The 17,918-nt window shown below is 65.9% G+C and overlaps 3 protein-coding genes across 6 annotated transcripts; 2 read left to right on the forward strand and 1 right to left on the reverse strand.

The window, feature by feature from the left end:
- Nucleotides 1-1,347: 1,347 nt before the first annotated feature.
- On the forward strand, nt 1,348-4,190 carry LOC147527743 (chymotrypsinogen 2-like). 2 transcript variants are annotated; one of them, XM_086621068.1, is made up of 7 exons: nt 1,348-1,417; nt 1,525-1,628; nt 1,867-1,946; nt 2,047-2,125; nt 3,105-3,285; nt 3,801-3,934; nt 4,029-4,190. In XM_086621068.1, exons 1-7 carry the CDS (start codon nt 1,348-1,350, stop codon nt 4,188-4,190), a joined length of 810 nt encoding a protein of 269 aa, XP_086477194.1. The 2 variants fall into 2 exon arrangements, with proteins under 2 accessions (XP_086477194.1, XP_086477195.1); XM_086621069.1 differs by having other exon boundaries at nt 1,348-1,398; nt 1,524-1,628.
- A 958-nt stretch (nt 4,191-5,148) lies between these two features.
- On the forward strand, nt 5,149-6,939 carry LOC147527744 (D-lactate dehydrogenase, mitochondrial-like). The gene is made up of 6 exons (XM_086621248.1): nt 5,149-5,211; nt 5,375-5,490; nt 5,600-5,753; nt 5,841-5,987; nt 6,082-6,214; nt 6,911-6,939. The coding sequence occupies exons 1-6, from the start codon at nt 5,149-5,151 to the stop codon at nt 6,937-6,939; spliced, it is 642 nt and encodes a 213-aa protein (XP_086477374.1).
- A 591-nt stretch (nt 6,940-7,530) lies between these two features.
- On the reverse strand, nt 7,531-13,639 carry BCAR1 (BCAR1 scaffold protein, Cas family member). Of its 3 annotated transcripts, none has more exons than XM_086620923.1 (7): nt 13,628-13,639; nt 11,984-12,676; nt 10,643-10,804; nt 10,324-10,428; nt 8,725-9,873; nt 8,403-8,492; nt 7,531-8,046 (listed from the first exon to the last, which is right to left on the reverse strand). In XM_086620923.1, the coding sequence occupies exons 1-7, from the start codon at nt 13,637-13,639 to the stop codon at nt 7,531-7,533; spliced, it is 2,727 nt and encodes a 908-aa protein (XP_086477049.1). The 3 variants fall into 3 exon arrangements, with proteins under 3 accessions (XP_086477049.1, XP_086477048.1, XP_086477047.1); XM_086620922.1 differs by having other exon boundaries at nt 10,306-10,428; XM_086620921.1 differs by lacking the exon at nt 13,628-13,639 and having other exon boundaries at nt 11,984-12,736.
- Between the last annotated feature and the right edge of the window lie 4,279 nt (nt 13,640-17,918).

A 17,918-nucleotide genomic window follows, 5' to 3' on the forward strand; every position in this document is an offset into this window, starting at 1 on the left:
CCACGTTAAGGTGGCTCCGGCTGATGGGACCGCAGGGCTGCGACAAGTGTCCCCTCCCGCCGGGGGTCCTTTGCTAAAGCCATCCTGCCAGGGGCCTGTGCCCTGCTGGGGGGCTCCACATCTGGACAGGTGTCCCTGTGCCCCCCAGCCACGTGTCCCTGCGTCCCCAGCCTTCCCAGGCACATGTTCCCATGCCCAGACTGGTGTCCCCATGCCTCCCCAGCCTCATGCCCAGCACTCAGCACCCGCTTGTGCCCAGGACCGTGGTGGTGGGCGCCTATGACCAGGACTCGCCCTGGCAGTGCCAGGCAGCTCAGCAGCCACAACAGAGCCGTCGCTACCAGTGAAGAGAGGCCCTGCTTGGGGGGCAGCCCCTTATACACACTGCAGGGCACTGCCCTGCTGCTGGCCTTGCTGCCCCGGCCTCGAGAGATAGCCTGGAACCCAGCACGGAGTTGTCGGCACAGTGCCAGCCCCTGCAACGTGGCCATTGCCCAAGGCCTGGGTGCCCAGGGGCCTGGCCCTGGTACTGAGTGGGGATGCCATGCCCCGGTCTGAGCTCTGGCTGGGAACAGCTCCACACGCCAAACTCTGGGCACTGGTGGCACTGGGTTGCCGAGGCACCACCCGCAGCCCCTCATGACAGCCGTGGCTGCAGAAGGCAGAGCATGGCCGGCACGTCAAGGGAGGGATCCTGCTCCCAGCTCAGTGCTGGGGAGGAGGGAGGCCACCCCTGGAGTGCTGGGACCAGTGCTGGGCTCCTCAGTGCAAGAGAGATGGGGACACACTGGGGAGTCCAGAGAGATGTGGAAGGGACAGGAGCATCCCTGGAGGCAGAGCCAGGCTCTTTCCACTGGTGTCCAGTGCCAGGACCAGAGGCGACAGGACAGCCCGGCAGGCAGGAGCATTCCTCTGACTATCAGGAGACACGTATTCACGGGGGTGACCGAGCACTGGCACAGGTTGCCAAAGGCAGCTGTGGAGTCCCCATCCGTGGGGATACTCAGAAGCCACCTGGACATGGTCCCAGGGTAGCCCTGCTGGAGCTGGACCAGGTGAGCTCCAAGGTCCTTTCCAGCCTCAACCACCTCACCACTTGGTGACAGCCACCCCCTACACAAGGCCAAGGAGAACACTGAAGTCAGTAGTTAGACCCCCACCAGCGCCATCCCATCACCCCAGCCAAGGCCACTGGCTCCAGGTGCCGCACTCCCAAGACCCGTCTTGGCTCTGTGCCGGGTGCCAGGCTATCTCCCAAGGCCAAGGCAGCAAGGCCAGCAGCAAGGCCATGCCCGCAGTGGATATAAGGGGCTGTGCCCCAGGCAGGGTCTCTCTCCACTTGTGGCGATGGCTCTGCTGTGGCTGCTGAGCTGCCTGGCGCTGGTGGGCTCTGCCCATGCCACCCTGTCCCTGGAGAGTGCGTGGGGCTGTGGGAGTGGGCGAGGGGCTGGGGGAAGTGGCAATGGGGGAACATGGGGCTGGGGCAGCCAGACTCCCTGTCCCACGGCTGACCGTGCCCCGCAGGCTGCGGCGTGCCCGCCATCGCGCCCATCGTCCGTGGCTACAATCGCATTGTCAACGGGGAGCCAGCGGTGCCATGGTCATGGCCGTGGCAGGTGTCCCTCCAGGTGAGCGCCCGCAGCGGAGCCAGAGCCAGGCTGGGTGCCATGGCGGGTGCCAGGCTGGGTGTCAGGGCAGATGCCAGGCTGGGTGCTGAGGCAGATGCCAGGCTGGGTGCTGAGTCAGATGCCAGGCTGCGTGCTGGGACCGGGGCCGGGCTGGGTGCCGGGCAGGGCTGGGTGCCGGGCAGTGCCGGGCACGGAGCATGCCGGCGGCACAGGTGCTGAGGGCAGCTGTCTCCACCAGCGTGGCGACAACTTTCACTTCTGCGGCGGGTCGCTGATCAGCGAGAACTGGGTGGTCACCGCTGCCCACTGCGGTGTCAGGTAGGCATCGGCTCTGCTGCCGGCCAGCACGGGGCTGGATGGGGGGAACCCGGGGATCGCCTATCCCTGTGCCCAGCGCTCAGCACCCGCCTGTGCCCAGGACCACTGACACCGTGGTGGTGGGCGCCTATGACCAGGACTCACCCTCCACTGACGAGCAGAGGCTGACCATCGAGAAGGTACCACTGGCGCGGGGCCCGGGGGCCTGTGGGTGCCCGCGGCCACCACGGGGAGTCCTGGGGCTGCGGGTCCACTTGTGCTGGGGTTTGGGTCCCCAGGGGGTCCCCAGTGCCCCCACGCTGAGGGTCAGGACCCCTGAGGTGTCCACGGTGCCCTGCAGTCCTGGGCTCGGCTCCCCTGGGGTGTCCCCACTCCCCCTCATCCCGGGGAGGCCCCGTCCCCAGTGCCCCTAAGGGATGGGGGTCAGGCCACTGGGGCCCCATTGGTCCCTGGGATGCTGTGACCGGGGTGTCCCCGCTCCCCAGTGCCCCCTGATCAGGGCTGCCCTGCCGGGCTCTGAGCAGCCCCACGGTCCCCAGCCAGCAGCCACCCAGGTGGGACACGGGCTCGGTGGTGGCCCCGTGCTCCTGAGCACTGGGGGGTCTGGCCCCTGCTTCCCAGCACCCATTGCTGCCTGGGGCTGTCACCTGCTCCCCGGCTGTGCATCAGCTGGGGACTTGGGGCCTGCTCCCGCCGGGGTCCCCCCAAGTCCCTGTTCATGTCCCTTGAGTGTTCCCACCGCCCTGTGCCCCAGGTGCTGGATCTGCTCCCCACATGCCCATCAGCCCAGGGGTTGGGGTCTGCTCCCTATTGGTGTCCCTGGTGTGTCCCTGGGGTGTCCCTGGGGTGTCCGTGGCATGTCCCTGGGGTGTCCCTGCCACCCACCTGCCCCTATTTGGGATCTGCTCCCCACATCCCCATCAGCCAGGGGTTGGGGTCTGCTCCCCGGGTCCCTGTGAGTCCCTGCCACGTCTCTGCTCCCCTGTGCCCCAGGGGCTGGTGTCTCCACCCAGAGATCCCGTCAGCCTGGGACCCACAGTGCCATTCCCCAGAGTCCCCACCAGTCCCTGGGGTCCCTGTCGGTCCCTGTGCAGTCCCCAGTGCCCAGCTCCCCGGTGGGGGGGGGGCAGTCACTGGGAGTGGTACCGCCTGCTCCAGGTCTTCAAGAACCCCAAGTTCAACCTGCTGACGATCCGCAACGACATCACCCTGCTCAAACTGGCCAGCCCTGCGCAGCTGTCCAGCCGTGTGTCCCCCGTCTGCCTGCCGCAGGCCACTGCGGACTTCCCGGAGGGCACAACCTGCGTCACCACGGGCTGGGGGCTCACTGACCCCAATGGTACCACACTCTCCTCTGCCTGTCCTCATCCCCATCCTAGTAATCTTTCCCATCCCCATCCCCGTACTCTTTCCCATCCCCATCCCCATCCCATCCTCATCCCCATCTCCAATCCCCATCTCTTTCTTCTTCCCCATCCCAATCCTCCATCCTCATCCCCAAACCCCATCACAATTCTCATCTGTGGTCCCCATACTCAACCCATCCCCATCCTCATCTCCATCCCCATCCCAATCCCGTCCTCCTGCCCATTTCTGTCCTCATCCCTCTCCCAATACTCCCTCCTCCTCCTCCTCATAGAATCACAGAATGGCTTGGGTTGAAAGGGACCTTCAGGATCATCTAGTTCTAACCCACTGCCACAATCCCCAGCCCCATCCTCCTCTCCGCTCCCAATACTCAATCCATCCCCACCCTCATCTCCATTCTCATCCCAATCCAATACCATTCGTCCCCATCCCGTCCCCTGGCCTCGGTTGCTCTCCGGGCTCTGAGCCCACCCCGCTCACCCGCAGCCTCGGCGACGCCGGCGGTGCTGCAGCAGGTGGCCCTGCCCCTGCTCTCCAACACGCAGTGCAAGCAGTACTGGGGGTACCGCATCGCCAACACGATGGTGTGCGCCGGCGCCGACGGTGCCTCCTCCTGCAAGGTGGGTGCCCCCGGAACCCCCCTGTGCCCCCCAGCTGCCCACGCCCCCCAGCCGCCCCCATCCCCCAGCCCCTGCCCTCACCTGCTGCCCGCAGGGCGACTCCGGGGGCCCACTGGTGTGCCAGAAGGACGGCGCCTGGACCCTGGTGGGCATCGTCTCCTGGGGCAGCAGCACCTGCGCCACCCACCTGCCCGGCGTCTACGCCCGCGTCACCGCGCTGCGCGACTGGATCGACTCCATCCTGGCGGCCAACTGAGGCCGTCAATAAAGTGCTGCCCATCTGCACGTGCTGCCTCCATGCTGCCCACCGGGATGGGGTGGAGGGGGACACTGGTCTGGGCATGGGGACACCTGTCTGGCCTTGGGGACACCTGGCCAGGAAGGCTGGGGGCACAGGGACATGTGGCCAGGCATAGGGACACCAGGCTGCCACAGCCAGAGGTGTGGGGATATCTGGCTGGTGGGGACATGTGGCCAGGCATGGGGACGTGAGGCTGGAAGGCACAGGGACACCTGTCTGGCCTGGGGGACACCTGGCTGGACATGGGAACATGAGGCTGGGGGGCACTGGGACACCTGCCTGGCCATGGGGATACCTGGACAGAAGGTTGGAGGCACAGGGACATGTGGCTGGGCATGGGGATGTGAGGCTGGTGGGCATGGGAACACCTGACTGCCACAGCTGGAGGTGAGGGGGCACCTGGCTGGTTGGGACATGTGACCAAGTATGGGGACATGAGTCTGGGGGGCACAGGGACAACTGTCTGGGCATGGGGACACATCTCTGGGTATGGAGACCACCGGCCGAACATGGAAACTTGAGGCTGAGGGGGCATGAGGACACCTGTCAGGGCATTGAGGCACCTGGCCAGGCATGGGGACATGAGGCTGGAGGGCATGAGGTTGGGGAGGCATGGGGACACCAGTCTGGGCACGGGAACATGTGGCTGGGAAGGCTGGGGATGCAGGGACATGTGGCTGGGGGGCACAGGGACACCTGTCCAGATGTGGAGCCCCCCAGCAGGGCACAGGCCCCTGGCAGGATGGCTTTAGCAGAGGACCCCCGGCGGGAGGGGACACTTGTCGCAGCCCTGCGGTCCCGTCAGCTGGAGCCACCTTAACGTGGCGGTGCCGCTGGTGGGGGGAGGGGACAAGAAGGGAGTGGGAGAGGGGGGGCAGAGGGCAGTGTCCCACTCCTGATCCCAGTGCCCACCATGGCTCTGCGGTGGGGACTGGAGCTGCGGGCAGCCCTGGGGCACCGGAGCTGCTGCTCCAAGGTGGGGCTGGATGGGTCACGGGGGTCCTGGGACTCCCGGGGGGCACGGAGGGCCAGGGGTCCCGGTGAGGCCCCGTGGCTGTGGGTGAGTCCCGGGCCCAGGGCCCCCAGCACAGACATTCCTACCCCACTCTTACGGGTTCTTTGCCTCCCCGCTCTCCCAGCGCCCACTGCCCCCCGATTTCGTGGAGGCCCTGAGGGCCGTGGTCGGGGGCCCCAACGTCTCCACGGCCATGGCGGTGCGGGAGCAGCACGGCCACGACGAGTCCATGCACACGTGGGTGCGGGGCTGGGACCTCCGGGGGGGGGGAAGCGGCTGGGGAGGGGAAGGGCGCTGAGGAGCAGGAAGTCGGTGGCGCAACGGTGCCACCCTGTCCCTCAGCTGTGCCCGCTCCCCCCCCCTCCCCCGAGGCTGTGGTGTGGCCTCGGGCGGTGGGACAGGTGCAGGAGCTGGTGGCACTCTGCTACCGCTGCCGCTGCCACGTGCCCATGGTGCCCTATGGCACCGGCACTGGTCTTGAGGGCGGTGTCAACGCTGTGCAGGTACTGGGTTCCCCCGGCATCCCTGGCCCCTGCCCAGGGGCTCTGGGTGCCCGGCCGTGCCCAGTCATACCGGCGTCCCTGTACCAGGGTGGTGTCTGCTCTGACCCGAGCCGCATGGACGCCATCGCGGAGCTGAGCCTCAAGGACTTCTCAGTGGCGGTGGAGCCCGGTGTCACCCGCAAGGCCCTGAACAGCCACCTGCGCGGCACCGGGCTCTGGTTCCCCATCAGTACTGTGGGCGCAGCATCTGTGGGTGGCAGAACTGTGGGCACTAGGGAATCCTGTGGGACTGGTGATGGGGCTCAGTGCCATCTCCTCCCACCCAGAGTTCCTGGACAAGGTGATGGCAGGCACCTGCAGCCGCTTCAGCAAGATGGACCTGCCGGCAGCGGCCATGCTTCTCCTGGAACTCCATAGCTCCCGGCATGGGCTGGCTGAGCAGCAGCAGATGGACAGCATAGGTGCTGACAACAGCTGGGGATGGGGACAGTGTGCCTGGGGGCCATGGTGGGCACCCACAGGCGAGGGATGGGTGCCCAGGGGCATCAGAGGTGGCCTGGGGTGAGGGACAGGTGCCCAAGAATGGGATTGGGAGGACCTGGAGGGTCACTAGGGTGAGGGATGGGTGCCTTTGGGCAAGGGGACCAGGGTGTCCTGAGGCAAAAGATGGTAATGGGGGACAGTGGTGTGGCTCTGGGGTGTATGACGGGGGTCCAGGGACAGGGGGACTGGGGGTGAGGGATGGGCCATGCAGCACAGACAGGCACGGGGATGATGGCAGCAGCACCCCACTGAGCTGTGGGTGCCATGGCTCTGCCCTGCCCACCCAGGGCTACTCCCCGGCTGTCTGCGTGCCCATCTCCCACCTGCCCCTGGGGGTTGGAGACCCCCAATAAACCCCTTTGAAACCACAGCATCCATGTGTCATATCTTTTGGGGGGACACAACCCCCCAGCCCCTCCTAGGGGTCCCTGTCCCCACGGCAGGCACACACACATACCCAGGCAATGGGGGAGGTTCTAGGCAAATCTTTATGCTGCTGAGGGGGGGGCAGGGGGCTGAGTTTTGGGGGGGCTGCGACTCCGTAGCTCCGGGAACCAGCGGAAGCTTCCCCTGTGTTCAAAAGGCACCAATTTCGGTTTGCGTTCCGGTTACAGCTGGTAGGGCAGCAAAACCCGAGACGTGAGAACGCACAGGTTACCCCCCTTCTCCCCCAGCCCCCCCCTCTCAGCCCCCCATATGCCACAGGGGACCCTTATCCACAGCCCCTGGTGCACGGGGGAACAGCACAACCCCTCCCTGCCCCACTGTCCCACCACAACAGGCGGCTTCCACACCACTAAAACCTGCTGCCCATTGGAGACTTCTCGAGAGCCCCTTCAGGAGCGGAGCAGCCACAGCATCGCCCCAAATTTCCAGGCACAGCCCCATCTCCTTTCACCGACCCCACAGCCTCCAGGTCCCCACCGGCTGCCGGTTTTGTACGGAGAGAGGACAGTGGGGAGGGAGCGGGCACAGATCCACCTCGCAGCTTTGCTTCATTACGGGCACAGCTCTGAAATCAGTCCTGGCCTCTGGCCAGAGGGAGGAAGAAGAGCAAGGGGGATGATGGCCACAGCCCCTCACCCCTCTACCAGCAGAGCCCCAGGCCCCCAGTGCGCGTGGGAGTCTCTATGTACATGTCCGCTTACACCGGGCAGAGAGGGCTCTCGCGGAGGGGGACGCATGTCCGGGGACAGGGCGGAGGCCGTGGGGAGGGGACAGCAGCCCAGGGCCATCACATGGCTGCCAGCTGGCCCAGCACCATCCTGAACTGCTGCGTGCTGTTGGCGAGGTCCTTGACGCGTTCCACCATGTCCTTAGAGGCGGTGGGAGAAGGGTAGTGGAGGGCGGCCTCCTTGGTGGTTACCACGATCTCCTTGAGCATCTCGCAGAGGAGGTTGCTGTAGTGCATCACCTTGTGCTGGACGTCCTGGGCCTTGGCCTGGCGGGACAGCGTGTCCCCGATGAAGACGAGCTTGTGGGCGCTGACAATGACGAACTTGCTGTGGGCCACGAAGATCTTGGGGGGTTGGTTGGTGCTGACGGCGGTGAAGAAGGCGTCGACGGCGTTGGTGAGCGTGGTGAGGTTGGCCTCGCACTGCTCCAGGTAGAAGAGGAGGAGCTGGCGGTCGGCGGGACACAGGGCTCCGCCGCCCCGCGCTGGGCCGTAGTGCTGGGGGGGGGTCCAGTTGGACAGGTCGTTGTCGATGGGGCGCATCACCTCCTGCTCCAGCCGCTCAAACTGCTTCAGCTGTGGGAAGGACGGGTGTGAGGAAGGACAGCCAACGAGCCAGCGCCCGATCAACTCCCTGGAGCCACCAGTGCCGGTGGCCATGGCCACCGGGCCCAGGGAAAACAGCCAGGGACGGTGCCAGCCCTAGGACAGCTATGCCAAGCTCCTCTCCAGGAGCAAGGTGCCGATGCAGCTCTCCACCGGCACAGTGCCGGCATGGGAGGTGAGCCAGCACCCACTGCAGGAACAGCCATGCAGGAGGAGGCGGTGGTCCAGACTGGCGGCAGGGGGTCCAAGGGGAGCAGGAGCCAAACCCCCTGCTGCTCACCCCAAGAACTGTGCCCAGCAGCACCCGCCCACCCCGGCTCCATTACCTGCTGGTGCTCCAGCTGGTCCTTGCTCTGCCGGATGATGTTGCCTTTCTCCAGCAGCTCCTTCTGGGTCTTCTCAAACTCCTCCTTACCCTGCAGGGAAGGAAGGGGTGGGACATGGCGGGTCAGCAACACCAGCCTTGCCAAGAGTGAGCCCCCACCGGCCCTGGGACAGCCCTAGTCCCCACAGTCCTCAAGCTGGATGGTGAAAGCAAGATGTGGATGGCAGAAGCACCACCGCAGTCAGAGCTGCCCGACGCCCCTGTGCCAGGAGCCACTGGCACAAAACCCACCCATGGGGAGCAGCCCTCCTGCCTGCGCCCACCTGGAGATGGACGTAGTCGTAATCCTCCATCCAGCCGCTCTCGCTGTTCTCGTAGGGCCCATCGGGTGACTCCTGGGCCAGCAGCTTGGGTGGGGAGGGCAGGGGCCGCGACTGGATGCTGCTGGCCTTGTCAGAGGGGTGAGGGGGCCCGTGGCCACCGCTCTCCGCCGCTGGCTTTGTCCGTTTGAAGAGGAGGGAGGCGTTGCCGTGCAGGAAGGAGGCCAACTGCTTGGTGTCATCAGGGACGCCACGCGAATGCATGACAAAGTGCTCCAAGTCATCCGTGCCCGGCTTGCCACCGGCCAGGGCGCTCGGGGCCCAGTGGCAAGCGTCCAGCGCTTGGCCGTGCCGTGCCAGGGCCTGGTAGACCTCCTCCATCTTCTGCAGCTGCTTGCTGAGCTTGGCGTAGAGGGAGCGGTCGGAGGCCTGGGCGGCGTTGCCCACCGCCCCCCGGGCAAACTCCAGCAGGTCCCGGAGGGCCGTCCGGACACCCTCAGCTGCCCCGCGGATGCTGGCGGCGTTGGCCTCCATGTGCTCGGGGCTGCGCCAGTTGGCGCCGATGAAGGACATGAGGTAGGAGACGGCGCCGCCGACGCCATGCTGGAGCTTGGCCAGCGTCTCCATGGCGGCATCCAAGTCCAGGGAGAACTCCTTGCCGGCTCCCTTGGCCGGCTCCTTCACGGGCACCACATCCAGTGAGGACGTGGAGATGTTGCTGCGGGTGCTGCCCGTGCTGGAGGCCGAGAGGCGCTTGGCGTCGGCGCCCTTGACCTCACGGTCCACTTGCGGTGGGACGTCGTAGATGTACTCGCCCTCTGTGTCCAGGGAGCCCTTGCCCAGGGCGTGCAGGTCCCGTGGCACATCGTACACCTCCTGGGAGGGGAAGGCTGACCCCCCCAGCTTCCTGAGGCTGGGGGGCACGTCGTAGATCTCGTGGGAGAGCGGTGGCTCGGAGGCACCTTTCCCAGCTGCCGGCGGCACGTCGTAGACATCCTCTGGCAAGTAGGGCTCCTGCTGGGCCAGGATGAGGGGGTGGCGGGAAGGGTCGAAGGCTTTCTGCTTGGCGAAGGCGGGGGGCACGTCGTAGGTCTCCTCCCGCACCGGGCCATCCGGCACGTCCTTGCTCACCGAGGGGGGGACGTCGTACACCTGCGAGGGCAACAGCAGGCACCGTCAGCATCGCCGGGAGAGCCAGCCCAGATCACACGTGGAGGCGCAGGGGGGGCTGCGCACGTGAAGTACCAGCCCTGGGTGCACGAGATGGGGCTGGGTGCGCACCAGGACTGAGACAGGCACCCCACGGGCACCCCTGTTCCCGGGGAGGCTGGCACAGCCCTGCTGCAGCACTCCCAGCCTCCTCCGTCCTCTAGGATCACAAAACCCTAGAGCAGCCCAGGCTGGAAGGGACCTCGAAAGACCATCTGGTCCAACCTCATCCCCTAGATGAGATCATCTAGCACCCTGTCCCCTCCCATCTCCAAAGCCTCCAGTGCCAGAGATGCCAGCACATCCCTGCGGAGGTTGTTCCAGTAAATGATTGTTTCCACTGTAAAACATGTCCTCACACAAAGAAGCTGAGACTTTCCCAGCAGCACTTACAGTTTGGTGCAGGTTCTTCTCCACGCTGGGGGGCACATCGTAGATCTCTTGCCCTGGGTCCTGCCCGTTGGGACCCTTCACTGCCATGGGGGGCGTGTCATAGACCTGGGAGCGGGGGGACACAGGATGGTGTGTCAGCAATAGTGCGGGCACCCACCTCCTCCCAGCGACCAGCTGGGAAGGATGAAGCACCAGAAGATGCCCTGAGGCCCATAACGTGCCCAGTTTTGGGTGTAATTTGCCCAGGTTTGGATCCCAGGCTGCGCCAGAGCATCTCTCGCGCCAGGGGATGGAGCCAGCAACACCTTCCCTGCCTCACCTCCTGGCTGAACTGGCTCGGGACCCCCCCTCGGACAGGCGGCACGTCGTAGATCTCCTGGGAGCCCGTGGAGAGGAGGTGGCGAGGGAAATCGTACTCATCCTGCTCACCCTTGGGAGAGTCGTAGACGTACACTTGCCCCACGCGGGTGGGCACCAGCACCTGGTGAGAGGACAAAAGATGAGGTGGGCACCGCCGAGCACTCCCAACCTGCCCCCCATCCCACATCAGACCCCCCACCCCAAAAAAAAACCAACCCAGCAACGGGGTTGGAAAGAGGATGGATGCTGGATCCCGTACCAGACCATCCGGCACCAGGCAAACTGGTGCCCACGGGAGGGCGCTCCCCAGCCGGGTGTTCACGCTCTTCACGGCAACTCCGGGGACTGGGGGGGGGATGATATCACCGGTTATTTATAGCGGCGAGCCTCGGGTGAGACAAAGCCCAGCCGGCACGGCCGCGGCGTGCAGAAGGGAATGGCCGATACGGGCAGCGAGCCGCAGGCAGGGATCTGCCAATGCCTGCAGGGCGTTGGCAGATCCCTGCCCACGGCTCGGTGCCTGCTTTGCCGTACCATGGGGATGCAGGAGCAGCAAATAACCAAACCCTCACCAGCTGCTTCCCAGGGACATGAGTCAGGGTAACCTTCCCGGAAAAGGTGATGCCAAAAGCACCGCGTTTCTCCTCCCCGGGACAACGTGCCAGGGAAAGGACAGAGCCGAGATGAGCCCGGTGTCTGGGATGTAGCCCCAGACAGGGCCACCACACCGAGATCCCCGTGTTGGTGATATATTGGGCACACCCAATCGGTAAGCACTGGCTGGCCCTCTGGCATAGCCGGGACAAACTGGCACCGGCTGCCCGCCCCTGTCCGCGCTCCCAGGAGGAAGGAAACATCTCAGCACCGTGCCAGGTACCAAAGCTACCTCCATAGCTGCAGGATCTGGCCAAGCGGCATCTCCAAGCAGCTCTTGGGTTACCAGCACCCCATGCCCACCCCAGGCACGGCTACTGTGCCCTCGGTGACACCAGCTGAGCCCATGTGAGAGATGAAGAGGAACTGAGCGCCAAACGCTGTGCCAGCCCTGAGCTGGGTAGCCCACATCAAGTGGGGCATCTCAGCTACTGCAGGGATTCCCCTCGGTGCTCCCACTCCTGCCAGCAGCAGGAGGGGAGGATGCCCACACACCCCCCGCAACAGGCAAAAGGATATCCCACTCCAAGAGACCGTGGCGGGTAGATAAGCCAAAGTCTCAAAGTCCTGGCACCCACTTGCAACCATGGGCCACAGAGCACCCCACAACCACGCTGCTGCCACCCTCCCAGGACCCCCATCCTACCTTTCCCTGGGGCTTGTGCCCTTCCCAGCTCCTCATATCCAATGACGGGGGCACCTGGTAGATGTCTTGAGCCTGACCGGCCGAGGGAGGAACCTGGTAGACGTCCTGGGGGGGGCTGGCAGAGCCCCCGGGGTACGCCTCCGCTGCTTGGCCCAGGGAAGGGGGCACCTGGTAGATCTCCTGGCTGGAGCTGGGGAAGGTGTGGGGAGGCGTCTGCTTTGGGTAGGCGGGCAGCTGCTTAGCCGGGGCAGGCGGAAACTGTCCGGTGGGCGCCGAGCCCGGGTAGAGACCCTGCTGTCCCTTGCTGGGGACCGGCATCAGGTAGACGTTGTCGCCTTGGGGGGCATAAGCAGGGTGCATGGGCGTGTACTGCGAGGCGGGCGACAGCGGCGTGTAGCCCCCTTGGTGGTGGTACGGCAGAGCCGGCTGGGGCACCGGCGGCTGCGGCGATGCCTGTCCCTGCGCCGGGCCAGATGCTTGCTGCTGCTGCTGCTGCTTCTTGTCGTACATCCCCACCAGGATCTTGAGGCGGTTCCCGGGGACGATGCCCTGGCGGCCATGGAGCGAGCAAAGCCACCAGCCGTCCAGCCCTTGCGTGTTGCGCTCCAGCACCGTCATGATGTCGCCCTTGCGGAAGGAGAGCTCGTCCGGCGACTCGGCCACGTTGTCGTACAGCGCCTTGGCCAGCACGTTCTGCAAGAGAGCCCCGCGCCGGGGCGGTGAGCCGGGCCCCGCCGGCCGCTGGGCAGTCATCCCGGCGGGCAGCGGTGCCCAGCAGCGGGACGGAGCCCCGCGGCCCGGGGGGGGCTTCGCTGAGCGGGTCCCGCCGGCTGGATCTCCTCGCTCCGGTCGCCTTTTCCTTCCCCGCTGGAGCCGGACCCGTCCTTCCCGGAGGTGGTGCTAGGAAGGGGCCGGGCCCTTCCGCCTCCCCGGTGTCGGGGGGTCCTCCTCTGCCTTTCCCTCCCCTTCCCGGGGAGGAAGTGCCATGGCGGTGAGTCAGCCGTAGCCATCCTCACGCCAACCGCCGCCGGGCCCGGGCCCCTTCCGGCCCGCGGTGCCGGCCGGCCCCGCTGCGGACACGGGCCGTGCCGCCACGTCTCGTTCCCCGTCGCCACGGGCCGCGGCACCTGCCGGAGCCCTCTGCCGGGACGTCCCGGTGCCACGGCGGCGGCAGGACAGGCCGCGCAGCCCGCCGCGGGCTCCCGCCACCGCCCGGCACGGCGGGACCGGCCCCGCCGGCGCTGCCGCCTCCCCACGCCGGCCGGGCGGGGAGGCTTCGCCCGCCCGCCCGCTGCTGCTGCTGCCGGCCTGCGCGGCCCGCTGCCGCCGCTCGCCCCCGCCGGGCAGCGAGGCCGAGGCCTGCGGCCGCGGTGAGGTCCCCCCGGGAGAACCGGGGCGGGAGGGCGGCGGGACAAGGCCGCACCGCCCCGGCACGGCGGGGCTGGGCCAAGGTCACCCGCGGGGGCTCGGCCGCCCCGGGGCGGGGGGGCCCTGCCCGCGGCCTTCCTCCTCCTCCTCCTCCTCCGCACCGGGGCACAGGCCTCCCCGCGAGCCGCTACCCCGCGTCCCCCTCGCACGTCCCCGGGCCCCGCGGGGACGCTCCCCCGGCCCGCCGGCCGCTCCCCGCCCGCGGCGGCCGCTCACCAGGTAGTTCATCTTCCCGCAGGGCTGCTCCGGCCCTAGCGCCGGTCGGCCGAGGGCCGGGGCCGGGCCGGGGGCGGCGGGGCGGGCGGGCGGCGCGGTGGCGGCGGCGGCGCCGTAGGGATCATTATAGCGCGGGGCCGCCCGGGCCCGCCGGCCCCGCCCGCCCCCAGCGCGTGCGCCCGCCCGGAGGGGGCGGGGCCGGGGCGGAGGGGCGGGGCCGGGGCGGGGGGGCGGGGCCGGGGGCACCGGCATCGGCACCGCCGTGCCAGCGGGGCGCGGCCGGGGTGTAACGGGGTGAAACGGGAGTGTAACGGGTGTGCAGGGGATACGTGGGGTGCGACACGGGTGTAGCGGGTGTGCAAAGAGTAACGGGGGTGTAACGGGTGTGCGAAAGATGTGCAAAGGGGATGTAAGGGGTGTGCAAAGGGTGCACGGAGGGTAACGGGGGTGTAACAGGTATGCAAAAGGTGTGCAAAGGGGATGTAAGGGGTGTGCAAAAGGTGCACGCAGGGTAATGGGGGTGTAACAGGTGTGCAAAAGGTCTGCAAAGAGGATGTAAGGGGTGTGCAAAGGGTGCACGGAGGGTAACGGGGGTGTAACGGGTGTGCAAAAGGTGTGCAAAGGGGATGTAAGGGGTGCGCAAAGGGTGCACGGAGGGTAACGGGTGTAACAGGTGTGCAAAGGTGTGCAAAGGGGATGTAAGGGGTGTGCAAAGGGTGCACGCAGGGTAATGGGGGTGTAACAGGTGTGCAAAAGGTGTGCAAAGGGGATGTAAGGGGTGTGCAAAGGGTGCATGGAGGATAACAAGGGTGTTACAGGTGTGCAAAAGGTGTACAAAGGGGATGTAAGGGGTGTGCAAAGGGTGCATGGAGGATAACAAGGGTGTTACGGGTGTGCAAAAGGTGTGCAAAGGGGATGTAAGGGGTGTGCAAAGGGTGCACGGAGGGTAACGGGGGTGTAACGGGTGTGCAAAAGGTGTGCAAAGGGGGTGTAAAGGGTGCGCAAAGGGTGCACGAAGGGTAACGGGTGTAACAGGTGTGCAAAAGGTGTGCAAAGGGGATGTAAGGGGTGTGCAAAGGGTGCACGCAGGGTAATGGGGGTGTAACAGGTGTGCAAAAGGTCTGCAAAGGGGATGTAAGGGGTGTTCAAAGGGTGCACGAAGGGTAGCAGTGGTGTTGCGGGTGTGCAGCGGGCACAGGCAGGGCCGTATTTGGCATCTAACAGAGATATCGGGGGGGAGAGCGCTGTGGGTGTCATGGGGGTAAGTGAGAATCTGATGAGTGTGTAACGGGGGTGCAATGGGGGCGTTAAAGGGGTGTAACGTGCAGGGCATGTAATGGGGGTTACAGGGGTGTAACGGCAGCATACGTGTGTGTGTAACGGGTGTGTGGCAGGGGGAAGGGTGTGTGAAAAGTGTGCAACAGGTGTGCGTGCAGCAGGCGTGCAGCAGGTGTGTAACGGGGGCTTCTGAGCAGGTACTGGGTGTGTAACAAGCGAGGGGTGTGTAAGGGATGGGTGACGGGTGGGCGCAGGTGCAGTGGCTGTGTAGGGGGGTTGTAAGAGCTGTGTAAGGGGGGGTGTGTGCAATGGAGGGTGTGACAGATGTGTAAGGCGGGGGGTGATGTGAGCAGTGGTGGGGGGTGTGCACACGGGAGGGGGGGGGTGGCCTTGTTTCCCTGCAGCCCTTCACCTTCCTCAGCTGGGGGGGCTCACCCCATCCCCCTGGAGGGAAAAGAACCTCTTGGGTTTAAACCCTTCTCCTCTCCCGATTGTTTTCCCACGGTGGCATGTCCCATGCCAGCCCGGCTGCTGCTCTGCGGCGGCAGCACATCATGGCACATCATGGCACACCGCGGCAGCTGGCACGCTGCCCACCCAGGCCTGTTCCGACAGCCCGGCCACGTGGCCCGCAGGCTCCCCGACGGCCGGCGAGCCCGGGCTTGCCACCGCCGCGCGCTGAGCCGCAATCCTTGCCCGCGGTTCCGGTGCTGCCGGCATCTGCGTGAAGCTGGGAGCAGGCTGGGAGGGCAGCTGCGGGGCTCCCTGCGAGCCGGCAGCACGTGGGAGCCACGTGTGCGAGTTGCACAGATGCGTGAGCTGCGGGACGTGCGAGCTGCGTGGGTGTGCACGAGCCGCACGGACGTGTGCGAGGGCACGGCCACGCGCGTCACTTGCCAAGCGAGTGCGAGAGGCGGGTGCGCGCAGGCAGCGGGGAGCGCGGGGCTGCGTGCGGGCACAGGCAGAGCAGACGGAACACGGGGGTGCCCAGCGAGCACACGAAGCGTGCACAGGAGCACATGAGGGGTGACGGGGCCAGTCGGCCACGCTCGCCCTTGGGGGGGTCGGTTGCCTTTGGGCCACGCTGGTGTGCGGTGGCAGAGTCGAGCTCAGATCGCAAACATGTGTCCTTTCCCTAAAAAGCAGCGCTTGTTCCAATCCCTGAAAACCGCCACCACTGTCCCCTGGCACTGGCAACCTCCCTGCGCCGTTCCCTGCTCAGAGACAGGTTGCCCTGTGTATTGCTGGCGGACGGGGAAACTGAGGCACAGCTGAGGGCAGGACCTTTCCGGCAGCAGTGGTTGCGGTTGCGGCCGGAAAACCGCAGCCATCCTGGCGGGCACAGCCGGAGGACCGCAGTTTCCTCTTGCCAGTGGCAGCGGTGACAGCAGTGGGTGTTCCCAGGACGGGCTCTGAGCTCCCCGTCCCATCCCATCCCGCCACCGCAGCCGATCCCACGAGGCCGTCGCGTGTTCGGCGTGTTTGCTTTAGAGCCCGTGAGCCCGGCGCGGGCCCGCACAGCCGGCAGCGAGGGTCTCTCTGGGGATCCCCGGGGTGAACCTGCCGTCGCACGGCTTCGGGTGGGTGCCGGGTGGCCACGAGCTCCCCGCTTTGGTACTTAAAAGCAGCAGGGATTTTATTTTTCCCCCTCCCCGTGGCGATGCTGAGATCAAAGCGTCTCCTGTCGATACTCGATCACGGACGTTTTCGGTGCATCGGAGCCAAAATCGTGGCTTGCATCAGCTGGCGACGGCTCCTGCACCCCGCTGCTTCCACGGCCAAGCGCCCGGGGGGTGACAGGCACCGACAGGTCTCCCTGTGGCTTCTCCCACCTTTAAGAAGCTGAAATGCCAAAAAAGAAGATGGAAAGCAGAGCGTTACGGGGGCCCTGCAGCGCTGGGGTGCTCAGAGCCGGGGCGGTGCAGCCGGAGCATCCCTGTGCCACCGGTGATGTGCTACGGGTGAGGGCCCCACCGGTGCCGCACCGTGGCTCTTCACCGGCTCCAGCTCCGGTGGATGCGGGGCTGGGTGTTTGGGGATGGATGGTGCTCGGGATGCAGGTTGCCCCAGCAACGGTTGCTATGGAAAACACTTTGTTGGTGAAATTTCCAGCCATATTCATGTGTCCGTCATTGTCTTTGGGAGAGATCCCCGCGTGTTCAGCGAGCCAGGCACGGCTGGCTCCGCACCAGGCAGGCTGCCGTCGTGTCTGCACGGGACTGTCTGTGCTGGGCCTGGCTTTTCCTGGCTTTTCCCACTGGGTGCTGGCATGGGAAGGTGTCGGAGGAGCCCAAATGGGGGGCTCAGGGGAGCAGGCACGGGACTGGGGGAGCTGGCTGTGCTGTGGCATGCCATGCCCTGTTAATTGGCTAATTAACAATGATTAATGCCCCGTTGGCCCAGCCATGCCCCAAACATCAGACGGGATGCAATTCAGTGAACCCACCCTGGGGCACAGCTCCAAGACAGAGGGACATCCTGGGAAAGGGGGGGGTGGCACTGGGACACTTGCAGGGCTGGAGCCATCCCCAGCAGGGACCAGCAGCTCTGGATGGGTCCATGCTCCTGCCTGCAGCACCTGCCCGTGGCTCCGCCGGGTCTGCGCTTCGGAAAGCTGATTCCTGCCTCCTGGAGCAGCAATAGGATTACACGGGACTGAGTCTCCTGGCAATGAACGGAGAAATAAATCCTATAAGGCAGGACGGGATTTATTAGACTTCAATATGCTGGAAATAATGAGGACGTTTCTCTTGGCTTGTAATATCACGGGACCCAACAGGATCACAACAAGGATTTATCCCCACGCCTTTCCGTGGTGCTGGATCAGTGTTCAGCTGTGGAGAGGAGATGGTGGAGGAGACCCCTCGCTTTTCTGGAGAGCGGGATGGTGGGGGATGCCCCTTCGCCTGCAGAGAAGCCGAGGCGGAGCGCGGGCCTCGGGCTGCCCCAACAGTAGGAGCTCTGTTCATCTCCCCATTCGCCCCGCGGCCAGGGCTCGCGGCTGGCAGCGGCA

The sequence above is a fragment of the Tauraco erythrolophus genome, chromosome 15, assembly GCF_009769465.1.
Source record: "Tauraco erythrolophus isolate bTauEry1 chromosome 15, bTauEry1.pri, whole genome shotgun sequence".
Classification (NCBI taxonomy): domain Eukaryota; kingdom Metazoa; phylum Chordata; class Aves; order Musophagiformes; family Musophagidae; genus Tauraco; species Tauraco erythrolophus.